The sequence below is a fragment of the Elephantulus edwardii genome, unplaced genomic scaffold (assembly GCF_000299155.1).
Source record: "Elephantulus edwardii isolate Elephantulus edwardi_28Jun2011 unplaced genomic scaffold, EleEdw1.0 scaffold00095, whole genome shotgun sequence".
NCBI lineage: Eukaryota > Metazoa > Chordata > Mammalia > Macroscelidea > Macroscelididae > Elephantulus > Elephantulus edwardii.
The window spans coordinates 12,266,089-12,284,321 of NW_006399845.1; the positions used below are offsets into that span (position 1 = coordinate 12,266,089).

The window sequence follows — 18,233 nt, forward strand, 5'->3', positions numbered from 1 at the left end:
TTTTTAAAAAGAACTATTAAAAAGGAGAGAAAACTAAACTCAAAGCAAGCAGAATTAAGGAAATAACATAGAATTAAAATGAAAAATCTAAAACCAATAGAGAAAATCAACAAAGCAAAACATTAGAACATTAGATATTTGAAATATCAACAAAATTTGATATTTGACACATCTTTAATTAAGCTGACCCAAAACAATATGGAAGACTCAAATAAAAAAAAAATTTAAATAGTACTACCAACCTTACAGAATGAAGAAAGATTGTAAGAGAATACTATGAAAAATTCAATGGCAACATATGAACTGTATCAGGTATACACCTTAGTCTCCAGAGTGACATCATTGCTCTTCAGTACTTTGGAGAGGTCTGTAACAGCACATTTAACTATTGCAATAGGCCTTTTTATTAAAAATATTACTTCAGAAGCCATCATAAAGTGTACTTATGCATTTTTTTATAATACAGGATATTATAAAACAATATTATGTATTTAGTCCTTATAAAATGGTATTTTTAAGAACTGAGTAATGCAGTATATGGTTCTTCTGTGGTTTTTTCACTTCTAATATGTGAATATTTTCATTTTATTGTCTTTTTACAAACATGGTTTTTAAGTGTTTAACCATTTTTACTTTTACTGTTACGAAAATGAATCTTTTTCAAAAAGTAAACTGGCTCTGGAGGTAGGAAAATGTGCAATAGTGAATGAATGAAAATCCAATTTTTTTAAACTTTTATTAAAATCACCATAAAATAAAGCATATAAAAAATAAAAATAATTAATGCACTTAATAATACTGATAGATGCTAAAATCTTCCTTGACATAAAGTTAGTAAGCCAAATCCAATAACATATGAAAAGGATCAGTCTAAAGACTAACGTGTGCCTCATCCAAGCCATGGTCTTCGTAATTACTTGCATCAGAAAGCTGGACAATAAGTAAGGATAACAGGAGAACAATTGATGCCTTTGAGTTGTGGTGCTGGAGAAGAGAATTGAACATACCATGAACCACCAGGAGAACAAAAAAAGATGTCTTAGAGAGGATGAAACCGGGTTTCTCCTTGGAGGCTAGGATTTTGAAGCTCTATCTCACATACTTTTTTGGGCATGTGGCCAGGAGGGACTGATCCTTAAAGAAAGACTTCATGCTCAGAAGCTTGGAAGCATAGCACAGGAGAGGAAGACCCTCAGATGTGTCAGAGTCAGTGAGACTGGCTGAGAATAGAGCAGGGTTCAGAGATGTTGTACATAAGGTGACTATGAGTTCCAGTGCTGTATTTGTTTATTTAAACACTTCAGATGGTATTCTGCCAATTCCTGGAGCCTTTTTTATTATCAGTGCCCTCAGTACAGCCTGGACATCTTTCAGTACCATTGGTTCTGATAACTAAATTAGTTGAACACTGACCAATTCTTTCTAATACAGTGGCATTGTATGTTCTTTTCAACTTCTGGTATTTATTTTATTTAGTATTTTGCCAGCTGAATCCATCAATATTACAACTCAAGTCTTGAATCTTTTCTTGATTCTTTCAGGTTTAAAAGTGCCAAGCATCCATTTGCGTGCATTTCTTTCAGTTTTCTAACCCAGGCCTTTGCACATTTCATTATAATATGTTGCCTTGTCTTCTTGGGCTGCCCTTTGCATTTTCTCTTCAGCTCTCATCATTTTTTCATTTTACTTTAGCTTTTTTACATTCAAGAGCCAATTTCTGACATGCTCTTTGGTCCTTTCTTGCTTTTTTAATAACATTTTGTTTTCTTCATGTATGATGTCCTGGATGTTATAACACTTCTGGTCTTCAGTCATTAGTATTCAGTTAATCTGATCTGTCCTTCCGATGGTTTCTAGATGTACTTGGGATGTATTAAAGGTGGCACTGTGTTTGGCATAGTCCGTAGAGAGCTGCACTGCTAGCTCAAAGGTGGCACCCCTCTAGCAATTTGAATCCACCAGTGGCTCCTTGGGAGAAAGATGGACAGTTTCCTGTACAATTTACAGCCTCTGAAACCTCACTGAAGGGTCAGCTATGAGTGGGTTCCAACACAATGACACTGAATGAGTTAGTGATACTACCGGTCATGTTTTTTGCTGTAGTGCACTTGTTTTGATTTTCTTCACCTTCATTTTGAATTTTATATGAGCAGTCTGTTCCACAGTTGACTCCTGGCCTTTTTCTAACTGATAATATTGAGATTCTTTATTCTCTGTTTCTGCAACTCTGGTTGATTTTATTTCTATGTAATTCAGAAGGTAAGGTCTATGTGTGTAGTCACTGTGCATGTTTTTTAAAGATATTTATTGTGAATAAGTTACTGGTCATACAAAATTCTGTCATGCAATTTCATTTCTATTATAAAGACTATGTTTTCTGACCACCAGTCTTTATTTGTTTCTATTATTTACATTCCAATTACCAGTTTTATTAATAAATTTTGATTGCAAGTTTAGTAAATTTCAGATTACAGAAGAAATACTTAATTTTTTTCATCTTTGGCTTTCTTGTCTGGTGCATAAATTTGAATAATAACTATATTTAACAGATCTTCCTTGTGTATGTTTATCAATATTTTATGATCACTGACAGCATTATATTTCAGGATTTTTAAAAATATTTTTTATTGTGTTTAGAGTGATGATTTGAAAAGCAAAGTTTTTACTCAACCATTCATACACATTATGCTCTATCACATTAATTCAGGATACATTTTAAAATGTTTTATTTGACAATGAATGTAACACCATTACCTCTCTAATTTGCCATTCCCAGTGTAGTAGAACATAGGGCTATCTGATTCAGAATGACCAATACCAGCTTATTTTAATTCACTGAATAGCTCGGATAATCAGTTTTATGAATTCCATTTAAATGTTTTACCACTTCCAATTTTGCTAGATTTATATTTTATACATTCCATATCCTAAAGTTCAGTGAGTGTTTGCAGCTGTTTCTCTTCATTTTGAGTCATCTCACATCTTCAAATGATTGTCCTTCATTGAAAGCTTTACTCTATCCATGTCATTGTGATAGACATGACTTGAAGGGAGCAGCTTTTGCATATTTATATTTTTAATTCCTTCTAACCTGAAGGCCTCATCTTCTGGCACTGCATCACAATGTTCTGCTACTAGTCATAGAGTTTGCAAGGGTTCATTATTTCAGAGATGAATAGCCAGGCCTGCTTCCTAGTCTCTCAGTCTAGAACTCCACTGAAACCTGTCCACTATGCATGACCCTACTGTGTTTGAAATACCAATGGTATAGCTTCCAGCATCACAACAACACATAAGCCACCACAGTTTGACAAACTGGTAGATGAGTAGTAGAATGTTCATGTTGTTATCGTGTACCATCGAGTTGGAACCAATGCATAGCTGAACCTCCAGCGAGTTTTCAGAGGCAGTTAATCACACTGGAGGAGATTGCTCATCTTTCTGCCTTGGAGCAGCTGGTGAACTCTAACTGTGTGCCTTTGGGATTGCAGCACATCTTCTTGCCACTAAGCCATCAGAGCTCCTGAGAATGTTCATAGTATCATTATTGTAATAGCTGAAATGTGGGAATAACTCAAAAACCCATCAGCTGATAAATTTATAAATGAAATTGTAGCCTGTTGCTTCCTTGATAAATCCCATAACCTGTGAGTATAATAAGTTAATTCTAGGTGGTCATTGAAACAAATTATTCAACCTAACAGAGAAGTATAGTGTCATATTGGAGATAGGAGGTATATCTGACCTCCACCTCATAGAATCAGCCTTGGACTGTTATTCTTCATCTTCTTCCCTTTGTGAAGTTAGAGGAAATCTGCAACTTTAGTGCACCATTTTTACAATATACCACTCAATTTTAAGTCCTTGACACAGGACTCAAATAGACAGTCTTTCAAAGAAGATAGGCAAGTAGTCAACAAATGCGTGAAAAGATGTTCAAGGTCATTGTCACTCTGTTGTTGTTTGGTGCCACAGAGTTTATTATGACTCACAACTCTATAAACAACAGATAGGGACTTGCCTTATCTGCACTATCCTCATGATCTCTGCCATACTCAAATCCATTGTTACAGTCACCATGTCATACTATCTACTTGAGAGTCATCCTATCTTTCGCTGACCTTCTGCCTTTCCCAGCATGATGTCTTCTCCAAGGGCTGGTACCTCCTGACAACATGCTGAATATAGGAGACAAAGTTTCACCATCCTTCCTTTTAACAAGCACCCTGGTTGTAATTCCTCCAGGACAGATTTGTATGATTTTTTGGGCAGTCCAGGAGATGTTCAGTACTCTTTACCATCACTACAAATTCAAGGCATAGATTCTTTTTTGTTCTTCTTTATTCATTGTCCAACTTCCAGGTGCATGTGAAGTAATTAGAAATTCCATGGCTTGGATCAGGTGTACCTTAATCTTTAAACTAATATCCTTGCTCCTTAACACTTTGGAGAGTTTCTTGGTAGTAGATCTGTTCAATGCAATCAAAACCACAATGAGACACCACTTCATTACCACTTAGATGAGTCTTATAAGTAAAATGGAAAATAATAAATATTGGAGAGGATATGGACAAACCAGAACTCTCATCAATATTCCTTTGCTCATGTAGATCTCATTCTGTTTATCCATTTGTGAATTGATGTAAATTTGTGTTGTTTCCTGTATTTTGGCTATTTATCATCTTTATATATTTTGAATATTAAATATATATTAGATATATGTTGTTGTTGAGTACCATTGAGTCAGAACTGACACATAGCTGACCCTCCAGTGAGTTTTCAGAGCCACTTAATAGCATGGGAGGAGATTGCCCATCCTTCCCCCACAGAGTAGCTGGTGGATTTGAACCACATGCCATAGGGATTGCTGCACAGTTTCTTGCCAGTAGGCCACCAGAGTTCCCTTATCTTGTATTAGCTATGTAGTAAACAAATATTTTCTGCCATTCTTTAGGTTGTCTTTTAACACTCTTAGTAAAGTTTTTGATGTGTAGAAATTAATTTTATTGAAGTCCATTTTATCTGTGTTCTCTTTTGTTGTTCATTTTTCCAGTGTCATATCTAAGCATTCATTTTCAAAAACTAGGTTGCAAAACATTGCCCCTATATTTTCTTTTTCAAAAATTAATTTTAATGCAAGTTTACAGAGACTTAGGGTTTCCAGTCATTCATTGTTGCACTTTTCTCCCTGCCCACCCCCACCCCTCAATTGACTCTTCTCCTTGAAATAAATAAGAAAAATTTTCATTGTTATGCAGTGCCTCCCCCCAAGTCCACTCCTCTCTGTGCAGCCCTCACTCTGGACTTCTGTAATGACAAGAATACCCATTCATATGTCCCTTTTAAACAGTTCTCTCCCTCATCTGTTTCAATGCAATATACATCATTCCTTTCCTCCTTTTCTGTCTTTCCTCAGCCCTGATGTCAGTCCCGTTTTACAACAGTGGCCCTAAGCAATATTTGTCCTTTTGTGACTGAGATATTTCACTCAGCATAATGTCCTTCAGGGTCACCCATTTTGCATAGTATTTCATGAGTTCCTTGGCTTTCAATGCTGCGTAGTATTCCATTGTGTGAATATACCAGAGCTTCTCTCTCCATTCATTTATTGATGGACACTTAAGTTGTTTCCAACTCTGCTATTGCGAACAAAGCCGCAATAAACATGAATGTGCGTATATATCTGCTTGTGTGGCAGTTATGGTTTCTTTAGGGTAAATTCCCAGTAGTGGAATTGCTGGATCAAATAGCATTTCTATTTCCAACTTTTTGAGAAAGCCCCATATAGCCTTCCATAGTGGTTGTACCATTTTACATTCCCACCAACAATGAATAAAGGTTCTAGTTTCTCCACAACCTTGCCAGCATTCGATGTTTGCTGTTGTGTTAAATTTTGCTATTCTTACTGGGGTGAGATGATATATCATAGTTGTTTTGCCCCTATATTTTCTTAAACAAAAAGTTTTTTAGTTTGAGCTATTGATGCATTTTTTTTTCTCTTGATACCTTTTGAATTAACTTTTGTATGTGGTGTGAGACATTTAATCCAACTTCATCTTTTTATATAGGGTTATTCAGTTGTCCCAGCAACATTTTTGCAAAGGTTTTTCTTATTGAATGAGCGTGGCACCCTTGTTGAAAACCAACTGACCATAGATGTAGAGGTTTATTTCTGGGTTCTCAAGTTTATTTTTAATTGGTCTATTTGCTTTTTTTTAGATCAACACTATCTAATGTGGTACATATTGAGAGATGAGAGTTGTTCAATACTTTTTACATGTAAAGAACTTTCTGAAATAAAAGAATTTAGGAACAAAAGGAAAATATGTGCCCAAGACCAAATATAAGAATACAAGAGACAGAGAAACTGGGCAAAGCTAGAAACTCAGGGGGAAATGTGAAGTGTTGACACATTGCAGAAATTGTAACCAGTGTTGCTCAGAATTTTTGACTGTTTGATTGGGAAAACTAACTTGCTGTATAAACTTTCTCTTAAGCTCAATAAAATGTCTGAAAAAAAATGTAGTGGTAAGAACTGCTTCTCTAATTGAAATCTTTATTCATGCTCCAAATTACATTGTTGACTAAAAAAAATCAAAATATAAAAAGATGTGTATTCCGGGGCGACCGGGAAATTAAAAAAAAATGTGTATGATACGCTTCAGTTTAGATAAGATGTTTTTATACATATATGTTTCTGTACATTGCATCCACAAGAAACATCTAACAGCAATTGTACTTAAGGTGGAAAACAACAGTCCAGAAATGAGAAATTCATATTTTTGCACTCTCTACAATTTACTACTATTGGATCTTTTTCTTCTATTTGTGAATTAACCCTTCAAAACAAAGCTTAAAAGGACAGCCAGAATGGAAAGGAGAGAAAAAGAAATAGAGTGGGGAGGGAGGGCTTTCTTTTCTTTTATTTTTTACTTTTTTTTTAATTTATTATTCATTTCAATGAAAATTTACTGAGACTTTGGCTTTCCATTCATTCATTGTTGCACTTTTCTCCCCTCTCAACCCTCCCCCTCAGTACACTGCCCTCTTGGAAAATAAAAGAAACATTCTTTCATTGTTTTACAATCCCTCTCCCAGGTCCACTCCACTATACAGCCTTTGCTCTGGACTCCTGTCATGACAGAAATCCCTAATAATTTCTACAATTAAACAGTTTTCTCCCTTATCTGTTTCAATGCTGTATATATTATTGAACCCATCCTTCTCAGTCTCCTCCCAACCCCAAGGTCATTCCTGCTTTACAACAGTGGCACCATGCAGTATTTGTCTTTTTTGTGACTGAGATATTTCACTCAGCATAATGTCCTCCAGAGTCACCCATTTTGCATAATATTGCATGAGTTCCTTATTTTTCAATGCAGCGTAGTATTCCATTGTGTGAATATACCACAGCTTCTCATCCATTCATTTGTTGATGGGCACTTAGGTTGTTTCCAACTCCTTGCTGTTGTTAACAAAGCCACAATAAACATAGGTATGCATTTATCTGCTTGTGTGGCAGTTATGGTCTCTTTGGGGTATATTCCCAGTAGTGGAATTGTTGGGTCAAATGGTATCTCTATTTGCAACTTTTTGAGAAAGCGCGATACCGCCTTCCACAGTGGTTGCACCGTTTTACACTTCCACCAACAGTGAATCAGGGTTCCAGTTTCTCCACAACCTTGCCAGCGTTTGTTGCTTGCTGTTCTGTTAAATTTTGCAATTCTGACTGGAGTGAGAGGATATCTTATAGTTGGGAGGGTTTTGCTTTCTGCTTTTCCTGTCCTGTGATTTATCTCTCAGTACCTTAGCCAGCACACTGATGTAAGGATAGCACCCTTGTTCTACTGACTTGCAGGGAAATAGAATGAATAAAATGGAAAGCACCTTTTAGCTCTTGATGGAGAGAGGACATTGTTAATGGATTTGAATGTTTCATTTATAGTTTACCAGTGGTTTTTTTTGGTGGGTTTTTTTTTTTAGCTTTGTTTTGGGGCTCAAAATTTAAAGGGAAGATCATTGTATTGTTTTGCAGTTATTTGTAAAAAGGAGTGTTTGTAGACATACATGTTTCTGATATGGTTTTAGGATCAAGAAATGCAGAAATTACTATGAAATTCTGGGAGTTCCAAGAAATGCCAGTGACGAAGAGCTTAAGAAAGCTTATCGAAAACTTGCCCTGAAATTTCATCCTGACAAGAACTGTGCTCCTGGTGCAACAGACGCTTTCAAAGGTTTGATCCTGAATTGTTGCGTAGTTCTGCCTTTCTGTGGGCTTTGTGATGGTTGATTCTAATGACTTGTTTTCAGTCTCACTTGCATTTTCATTATAAGATCATAAGCAAATTTTTCCCACTACACCTCTTAAAATAACAATGAAATATATGTATAGATTCCTCCTGCCTTCATTCACTTGCCTTTGTTTAAATTACTTCTGGAAAAATATTTGGGTTTTCTTTAATACCTCCTGTAGCCATTCATGCATTCACTCAGCAGGTACTTTTTGAGGGAGCTCTAGTAGTATAGTCCATAGGGAGTTGCACTGCCGACCTAAAGGGCATGCCTCTTGGGGGGTTCGAATCCATCAATGGCTCCATGGGGAAAGATGAACAATCTCCTCCCATGCAATTTACAGTCTTGGAAACCCAATGGCTGTGAGTCGGTTCAAACTCAATAACTATTCATTAATTCAACAAATGTTTATTGAAGACCTATGTCCCAGGTGCTAGAGTGAATAGAATAGACATAGTTCCTCGTGTAGAACTCAGATTGATGGCTGTTTGTAAGCAAAGGCTAAGCATCATTCCTAAACTTTTTTGGCCATGAAACTCTTTGCTCCAGAAACCTGACTTATTAACATATTCCGCAAGCTTGGAATGGTAGAGGGTCAGCAAAGAGGAGGAAGACCCTGGCTGAGATGGATTGTTGGCACAGTGACTATGGCAGTGAGGGCAGGTATGTCAGACATGATGAGGATGGTTCGGGATGGGCCAAGGTCAGAGCTATTGTTCCTAGGGTCGCTATGAGCGACAGTCACCTTGACGTCATATAACAATAGCAACAACATGAAAAACTAAAGTAAAAATAGTTTCTGTCAAATCATTTTCTACTGATTTTTTTTAATTTAATAAATATAATCTCAAAAATAGTTTGGACCTGACATATAGTACAAAATTCACCTAAGACCTTCACCGTCAGTAAAGTCATGGATTCTGGTAAGGCTCACCGGTGCATGCCATAACCCGTTGGGTGATGGGTAGTTAATGAATAAAATAGTCACATGATCTAAAAATCTCAGTCCACAGAATTATTGATTATACTCCACTTAGTGACTTGATTGCAAAGGGAGAAGATTAAATTGCATTAAGACACCTGGTTGTCACTGCTTTGGCCAAGTGATCCCATAATGGGATCCTCTTTTGACATAACACCTTCTATGTACTATTCTTCCTAAAATGTTGGAGCTGAATCTAAAATGAGGGAGCAATCAGAATGTGAGACACTCTACAAGAACATTGGCCTACTCTTTAAAAGCAGTGCAATGAAAACCAAAAGTATAGGACACTAGATTATTTAAAAACTAAAGAGACAAATATAGTACATGAACTTTGACTGGACCCACAGACATTAATTTTCTTAGATGATAGTGATAGTGTGGTCATGTAAGGAGAATTCTTTCAGGAGGTGTAATCTGAAGTATTTAGTATCACGTGTCATTATCTATGCAGCTTATTTTTAAATGGTTCGGCAAAACAAATTTATACATAATTATATGTCAGTTTATGTATACATTTATGTTAGGGAAGTAGTATGACAACTCTACTAACAAGTGGCAAAATAGAAGTGAGTATACAGGTGATCGTTGTTTTGGTGGTTTTTTTTTTCAACTTTGGTGAGTGATATTTTTTCAAAAGAAAAAGATAAGAACAATACACTTGAAAAAGATAACACTTAAAAGTTAATGTTTGTCTTAAGAGACACTCTACTTTTGTGGCTATATCATGGAGAATCTTACTCTCCTCACAGTTCCTTTAAGGAAACTGCCTACATTCCATCTACATCCTCATGTAAGGTATCTCACAGACTAATAACATTTTCCTGGGAAACCTGCCAGATTTCAAGGAATTTAAATGTTTGAGTAACTGTTTAGAGTTTTCTGCTTAGTTTTTACCTTCCTGTAAACATTTCATATCATTTCCGTAGCTAGAAGAATCATTACTATCTTTGAGGAGGCGAGGAAGCTCTTTGTGATTGTGTTAACTAAATTCAAGGTACAGGATGAGACTGCTTTAAGTGATTTTTCCCAAAATTTCTATTGATTATGTGATTAAATTAATTTGAACAACGTTTACACATGTGTGTTTAGGGAGGAGAGGTGATATAATCTCTTTAATTTTTTTATCCCTCATTGAGAGATTTTCTAAAGTAAGATGAAATAAGATTACAGTAAGGATTTTACTTTTAATCAAGCAGGAGGATCTTATACATTTTTTTCTACTAAATTTTTACTAGGTTTTTTTTATTCAGGAAGTTGCATCTTACTGTAAGTTAGGATACACTATCTATGTGTGAATTTCTAAATCTTACTATATTATTAGTCTTAAGAATAGGGGTAGGAGGGAATGGAGAGGAAAAAATATATGTATATTGTTGGGAAATACAACTTTATCCTGATGTCCATTCTTGATCTTTTTATTGATAGCCTATGCAAGCTTTTCTAAACACTCCCCCCCCCCCAACTTTTGGTTTATGTTTACTTGACCTGTTGCCACATGTCTGTCAGTGTTAACCCAAGTGAAATGTTTTTATGTGAAGTTTCATTTTTGCCTTTGGCTAGACAAATTCTAGATAGTTTTTGTCAGAGCTACAAGAACTTTTAAATTTGGAAGAAATTATAATTGTTGTTGTTGTTATGTGCCATCAAGTCGTTTCCTACTCATAGCGACCCTATGCACAGCAGCTCTAAACCCTGCTCTATCCTGCGCCAACCGCACCGCCTCTGACACACCTATCCCGATTACCCCAGTCACCGAATCAATCCATCTCATAGAGGGTCTTCCCCTCCTACGCTGTCCCTCCACCCTCCTAAGCATGATGTCCCTCTCCAAGGACCCGTCCCTTCTGGCAACATGTCCAAAGTATGTCAGACGAAGCCCCAGAATCCTTGCCTCCAAGGAGCAGCTTGGTTTAATCCTCTCCAAGATGAATCTGTTTGTTTTCCTGGCAGTCCATGGTACATTCAGTACCCTTCTCCAGCACCACAGCTCAAAAGCATCCACTCTCCTTCTGTCCTCCCTAGTCATTGTCCAACTCTCTGATGCATAACAAGCGATTGCAAAGACCATGGCCTGTATCAGGCGCACCTTAGTCTCCAGAGAGACACTGTTGCTCCTGAGTACCTTTGAGAGGTCCCTAATGGCAGTCTTTCCCATCGCGATACGCTTTTTGATTTCCTGACTGCTGGTACCAAGAGTGTTGACTGTGGAGCTGAGCAAACTGAAGCTGTGAACACTCTCAATCTCTTCGTCATCCATCCTGACGCTGCCAATTGGTCCAGTGGCGAGAATCTTTGTCTTCTTGACGTTGAGCCTTAGTCCATACTGAAGGCTGCAAATTCCTATTTATAATAAACTTAGATGTTTGATCTTTTGTGGTCTGAAATTTCACAGCAAGGATGATGGTATTTTTGCTTTAAAAAAATATCCCCTCCTCTAAGCTAAAGGAGTTCTGGTAGTATGTTACCATAATGTGGTAATCCTTGATTATATGTTACCATAATGTGGTAATCCTTGATTATGGCAAGGGTCACCAGTGGATGCTATAGCCATTGGGTCATAGATTGTTAGTGAACAGATAATTCACATAACCTCAAAGCCTTGGTCTGTAGGGAGCCTCACTGCTAACCCAATGGCTGTCAGTTTATTACTGACTCAGAGCTCTGACAGGTCAAATTCAGCAGTAGCTCCATGGAAAAAAATGGGTAGTTGTCTCCCATATGACATGTAGCCTCAGAAACCCAATGGAAGGTGAGCTGCGAATCAATTTGGACTCAGCAGCATTGAATAACTCGAAATTAAATGCCACGTATTTCTACTCACTAAGGATCTCTATTTAAATGTATGTTTTCCCTTTACATCCTTCTGTTACCTAAGACAGTATAGGAAATAGTTTTAGTGATTATTTCTTAAACCAGCTTTTGGATGGAGTCACTTACAACTTCAGGAGAAAAATGACAAAAAAGAATTATGCCTTTTTCAGGAGAAGTAGTGGATGAAATGAAAGTATAAATACACATAGTAAGGTGGTGGTTGTTATCCTTGTTATTAGGTGCTATCCAGTCAAGTCCGATGTTATAGCAACCCCATGAATTGATCTGGCCCTTGCCCTGTCTAGTGCCATCTTCGTCATCTCTGACACACTTCAGCCCATTGCTGCAGTCACTGTGTCAATCCATCTTGTTGAGAGTGTTCCTCTCTTTAGCCAACTCTCCACCTTTCCAAACATGATGTCTCTCTCCAAGGAATATCCTCTCCTAAGAACAAGCCCAATAGGTGAGACAATGGTAGCATATGTATCAAGAAGATGCAGGGCACCTCGTTCCCCAGAGGCATCTTCTCACAGTCATTAGTAGTAAGCACTGTGACTATGACTACACCAAGTTAGTCATAAATATGTGCCTTAAAGTCCAAAAAGTGGCATTATTAAAGGTGCCCTAAAAAATTCATTTTTGATGAAGAGTTCAGGTCAGTTGTCACCATTTCCCCAACGTGTCTGGTGTTTGCAGTGATGGGCAGCCTAGAATGTGGGGGGGGGGCCTGACTTCAAGGACAACTTAAAGGACTGTTGATTACTCTCACTTAAGCAGTAGTTCTTTATTTGATTGATTCCAGTATTGGTTTTGGCTTATCAGACTAAATTAGGGAAAATTTCAAAGGCAAGCAGAGACTTTCATGAACTCTCCAGGCCCAAGCGTCCGCTTGGGCTCTTGTGAAGTTGTTTGGTATCAGTTAACTCTAGGCTCTTCATGACCATTACAGTGCTCACCGGTGACTACAAGAAGATTGTGTGTTCATGTGCTGTTTTTGTTGGTTGCAGCAATAGGAAATGCCTTTGCAGTCCTGAGCAATCCCGACAAGAGACTCTCCTATGATGAATATGGAGATGAGCAAGTGACGTTCACTGCCCCCCATGCCAGACCATATCATTATTACAGGGATTTTGAAGCTGACATCTCTCCAGAAGAACTATTCAACGTCTTCTTTGGAGGACATTTTCCTACAGGTTATTATCACAAATTATTGTTAAAACAAAGCGTATATGCATGCATTCATGTCTACGTACGTACTTGTGTCTTTCAGTAAGCTCCTGCCTGAGGATCTGAAGGAAGAGTTGATGGTATGATAGAAAGAACGAGGGTTTGGAATTAGAGAATCGGAAACTTGAAGTCATTTTCTAATTGTGCATGATTTTCACTAAATTGCTTAGTCTCTCTAAACCTCAATTTCTTCATCTGCAATGTGGGGCTGATAAAATACCTACTTCACAGTTTAGATCAAGATTTAGATATTTTTAAGACTAAAGACCAAACCCATGACTATGGAGTTGATTCTGACTCATAGCACCTCTCTTTTGATTTCTATGACTTTAAATCTTTCCAAGAGGAAACTGCCATTCTTTTTCCTCAGAATCAACTAATTTCCAAGACTCCTTAGATAGTTTTAAATGTTTTATAAATAAGTAGCAAAATGTCTAGTCTTATTGTTTTAAAATAGCAGTTATATAAGATATGTTAGAAAAGGGTTGTATAATATTTTAAGTGTTCCCTGTTTTCAGTGCTGCACAGTATTCCATTGTGTGACTATATCAGAGTTTCTATCTATTATTTTGTTTATGGGCACTTGGGTTGCCTCCATCTATTTTCTATTGTGAATAATGCAACAATGGGGGTGCATATATTTGTTTGAGTGACCCAGGAGGACATTATGCTGAGTGACATATCTTAATCACAAAAGGACAAATACTGCATAACACTACTGTTACAAAACAGGACTGAAAAAGGGGTTGGAGAAAACCTAAGAAAAGAAGGGATAAATAATGAACACTGCATTGGAACAGATGAAGGAAAAAACTGTTTTAAAGGAACATATGATCAGCATTATTTGACAACAGTCTAGAACAAGAAGTGCAAAGAAAGAAGTCTAGAACAAGAACTGCAAAGTGGACTCGGGGAGAAGAAGGAGGAGATTATGGAACAATGAATGAATTTTTTTTAAATATGGAATGCTTCACAAATTTGCATATCATCCTTATGCAGGGGCCATGCTAATCTTCTCTGTGTCATTTCAAGAATTAATATTTTTTAAAAAAGTGAACTCGGGGTGGGTAGGGAGGAAAATGTACAACAATAAACAAATGAAAATTCAATTTTTCTGTAAGCTTTCGTTAAAATCACAATTAAAATAAAGAAGTATCCCCACAGAGTTAGAAGTTGGGGTAACTAAATGCCTGGGAAATAAATTGTCTTTTATGAGTTGCTATTAAAGATGACACAATTTTTTTTAAAAGCACCAACAAACAATATACATGAATAAAACCCAGTGTAAACAAATTATTAGATGCAAACCAATAAAAACATTTAAATAAAAAGGAGGGTACAATTTGATATTGGGCACGGAAGCAGACATGAGCATGTCAGATGGGATCCATGGCCCAAATGCTCTTCCTTCACTAGTCTCTTGGGATTTCTTCACTCACTCATAAAAATCTATTTAAATAAAAGCAACAGAGTTCTGTTCTGTTTCCAGCCAGTTCACCTGGCTTATCTCTTGTCTCTTTTCTTCTAGTAAGGAAAATGGAGTAATACCCTCACAAGAACCTTGAAAGACCTTGAAAAAAGCAAGGAACGAGTGTTACCCTTAGTCTGTACTAAGTATCTGTTTGTCTGTATTTTAACTAGGAAATATTCATATGTTCTCAAACATGACAGACGATGCCCATTATTATCCCCGGCGTCACAAACATGAGAGGATGCAGACACGGAAGGAAGAGGAAGAAGATAAACCTCAGGTACCCAGGGAGGAGGGAGAGTACTGTTGTACTAAGCTGACCTTTATGATCTGTAGTCAGGTTTTAGAATTTAAACTCGAGATTTATTGTTAAAATATATACTGGGAAAGTAGAGGCAATGATGAGAAGAACTGGACAAAAGACCCAAGTAGGCCACAGTTGTGTGATGTTTTCCTCTTTCTTCTCCTCCTCATTCCTTGATGACTTCTAGGATCTCAGTGTCCTGTGGAACTCTTGATTTTGACTGTATAAAATAGGCTCCTCCAAAATTTTCAGAACTAAAAGAGAATTTAAGCTTATGTATCAAGGGAATCCCATGATGATCAAGGGGCGGGAGGCTTAGCTGGTCCTCACGGCAGATGGGCACTGACAACTCCCAGACAACTATGCTCTCCACCACTCTTTGCATGGGACCAGACTGCACCTCCAGTTTTCCTGCATTTCTGCACATCTGTGTTTTCTCTAAGCATCTTGATTTGTTCTATTTCACCTTGAAAATGGCCAGTCCACATTGTCTGAGAGTATGTTATTTTTTCAAGTGACTGACTAGCAGTGAAAACTAATGCATCTCCATCCAAAATTACTAGAGGGAGACCGTGCTTATTTATGCTTGAGTTAACTGTTCCTCTGGGCTAATCAGCTGTGATCAAGGAAAGAGAGTGTGTAATATTGATGTGTTCCCAGAAGCCTACTCTGTCAGTGTCACAGTTTGGGCACCCTCCCCAAAAATGTCAGCCTCATGAGTCTTTGAAAAGCATTTCAGAGTCTTTCCAGGAAATGGTATATGGGCCTCCTTCAGCCTTCTCATTAGAGAGAATAAGGGTGGTTTGGTCCATCTAACAAAAAGTATAGCCTTTTCAGAAGACCCTTCGAAGCAGTGTGTGGTAATTTAGATTTTCTTTGGGGAAACTATGATATTTTTCCTTATGCTCTGTATTGAAGAATAATACACCAAGTGCTTTTCTTTTTCAGACCACATATTCTGCATTTATCCAGTTACTTCCAGTCCTTGTGATAGTGATTATATCAGTCATCACTCAGCTTCTGGCTACTAATCCCCCTTACAGCCTATTTTACAAATCGTAAGTCAAATATTTGAAATCTTTCTCAACAATAGTGTGCAGGGTAAAAGACTTGAAGGTTTTGCTGGTACATTACTAAGATTTCATTGTTTCATTGTAGAAAACCTTGAGTCTACATTTAAAACTACAGCTGTGTAGAAGAGTGCAGGCTCTCAGATGATTTATTTTGTTCGACAGTGACATCATCTGGTCAACTGCAGAACAGCAATAGCTAGTTTCTAAATAACCCATAGAATAATATGAGCTTCAAATTCAATTGTATTCAACACGTTAGAGTAGGAAAGGACTCAACTGAGCTTATGATAGGCTTGCTAGACCCCTCTGAAATTGGGAGTATAGGAACTGAGATCCAGCGATTATTTTAAATTTTAAAAAATGTAAGAAATTGGACATTTATTCCTGATAAGGCTCCATACATGTCAAACTTGTTGTGTTGTTGTTAGTGCCCTCAAGTCCTCTGTGACCCATAAGTGACCCTATGTACAACAACTCTGAACCCTCCCCTGTCCCGAGCCAGTCTCACTAATTTTGAAACACCCACCCCCCTTTGCCCCAGTTGCTGTGTCAGTCCATCTTGCTGTGTCAGTCCATCTCATCTAGGTAGGGTCTTCCTCTCCTGTGCTGTCTGTCCACCCTTCCGTGCAAGATGCCCTTCTCCAAGGATCATTCCCTCCTGGCCATATGCCCAAAGTATGTGAAATGGAGCTTCAAAATCCTAACCTCCAAGGAGAAACTTGGTTGCACCGTAAGACAGACATACTTGTTTTCTTGGCCGTCCATGGTATGTTCAAGACTCTTCTCCAGCACCACAACTCAAATGGACATTCTTCTTCTGTCATCCTTAGTCATTATCCAGCTCTCTTGTCAAACTGTAGTATCAAAAATTTTGCCAAAAATACAGAAATTCATTGTAAAGCTAGTTATAGTATATCATTATAAGCTCCAATAGGAAAGTTTCTTTATCTTCAATTAATTATTTCCATTTATTCAGTTCTCAGAGTTTGGTCCTTAGGGTAGCATCATCATCAGTTGGGAATTTGTTACAAGTGCAAATGCTTGGACCCCATTTTACATATTAAATTGGAAGTTCTAAGGGTGGAGTTAACCAGTCTGAGTTTGAACACATCCTCCAGATAATTCACACTAAATTTGAAACACTGGATTAATTTTTTCCAATTAATAAGTGTAATGAGCTACTACTCAACGAAATTATTGTTTTGGAGACAAAAACTTACACAAGTTTGAATCCATGAGGTAATACTTGCTAAGAAAGAGTCTTTGTTAATGATCACAATAAACTGAAGATTATCATGCCAGGTCAATTTCTTCCTTTATTCAGAGAGCTGAAACTCTCTGATTTTCTCCATATATTTATACCTCCTTTATTCTTTTTTTTTCTTTTCACTATTTTTTGTGTGTACCGTCAAATCAGATCTGACTGGTACAGGAGGAGATTGTTCCTCCTTCTCCAGCAGAGCATCTGGTGAATTTGAACAGTGTACCTCTGAGATTGCAGTGCAGCTTCTTGCCACTAGGCCACCAGAACTCGCCACCTCCTTTATTCTTGAACCCAAGCAGATACCTGCTCTGTTCATAGTTTCCAGAGTGAGTCCTGGCCTGAACTCTTAAATATTTGTCAAGTTTCCTAAGCAGACAGATCAGAAGAGAAGACTTGAGAAAGGGCCAACTATAGCTCCCTTATGGTAGGCTCTATCCAGCTTGAACAAAATCCATTTGGATTTTGCAGACTTGTCACATCATTCTAACCTGAATTTGAGATCCCTCCATATGGTTAGAATTTACTTACCCTAGACTGCTTACTGGTTCTGAAACCAGATACCGTCAGGTGTTTGGGAGCCTCTGAGAGTTAGAATGCATTATCATTTAAATCTTTTGTCTGAATTTTTTGTAATTTACACTTAGCAACTATATATAAAGTACTTTTTATCTTATCTGAAACATTTTGCTACCTGATTAGCTGAAAATAGTTTTCTGTAATGTTAATCAGTTCATCAGCCAGCATTTACCTATTCCCTAGTCTGTGCCAAGTACCATGGGAGATTCTACACACATGTACAAATTGTT

General features: G+C 37.4%; 1 protein-coding gene across 1 annotated transcript in view; it reads left to right on the forward strand.

Moving 5' to 3' along the window:
- The window catches only part of DNAJC18 (DnaJ (Hsp40) homolog, subfamily C, member 18), a 32,746-nt gene that overhangs the window by 7,266 nt on the left and 7,247 nt on the right, over positions 1-18,233 (forward strand). The window contains exons 3-6 of the mRNA XM_006891174.1: positions 8,089-8,234; positions 13,096-13,281; positions 14,957-15,066; positions 16,039-16,148. Of these exons, the coding sequence (XP_006891236.1) occupies positions 8,089-8,234; positions 13,096-13,281; positions 14,957-15,066; positions 16,039-16,148 (552 nt within the window). The remainder of the gene's footprint in view (positions 1-8,088; positions 8,235-13,095; positions 13,282-14,956; positions 15,067-16,038; positions 16,149-18,233) is intronic.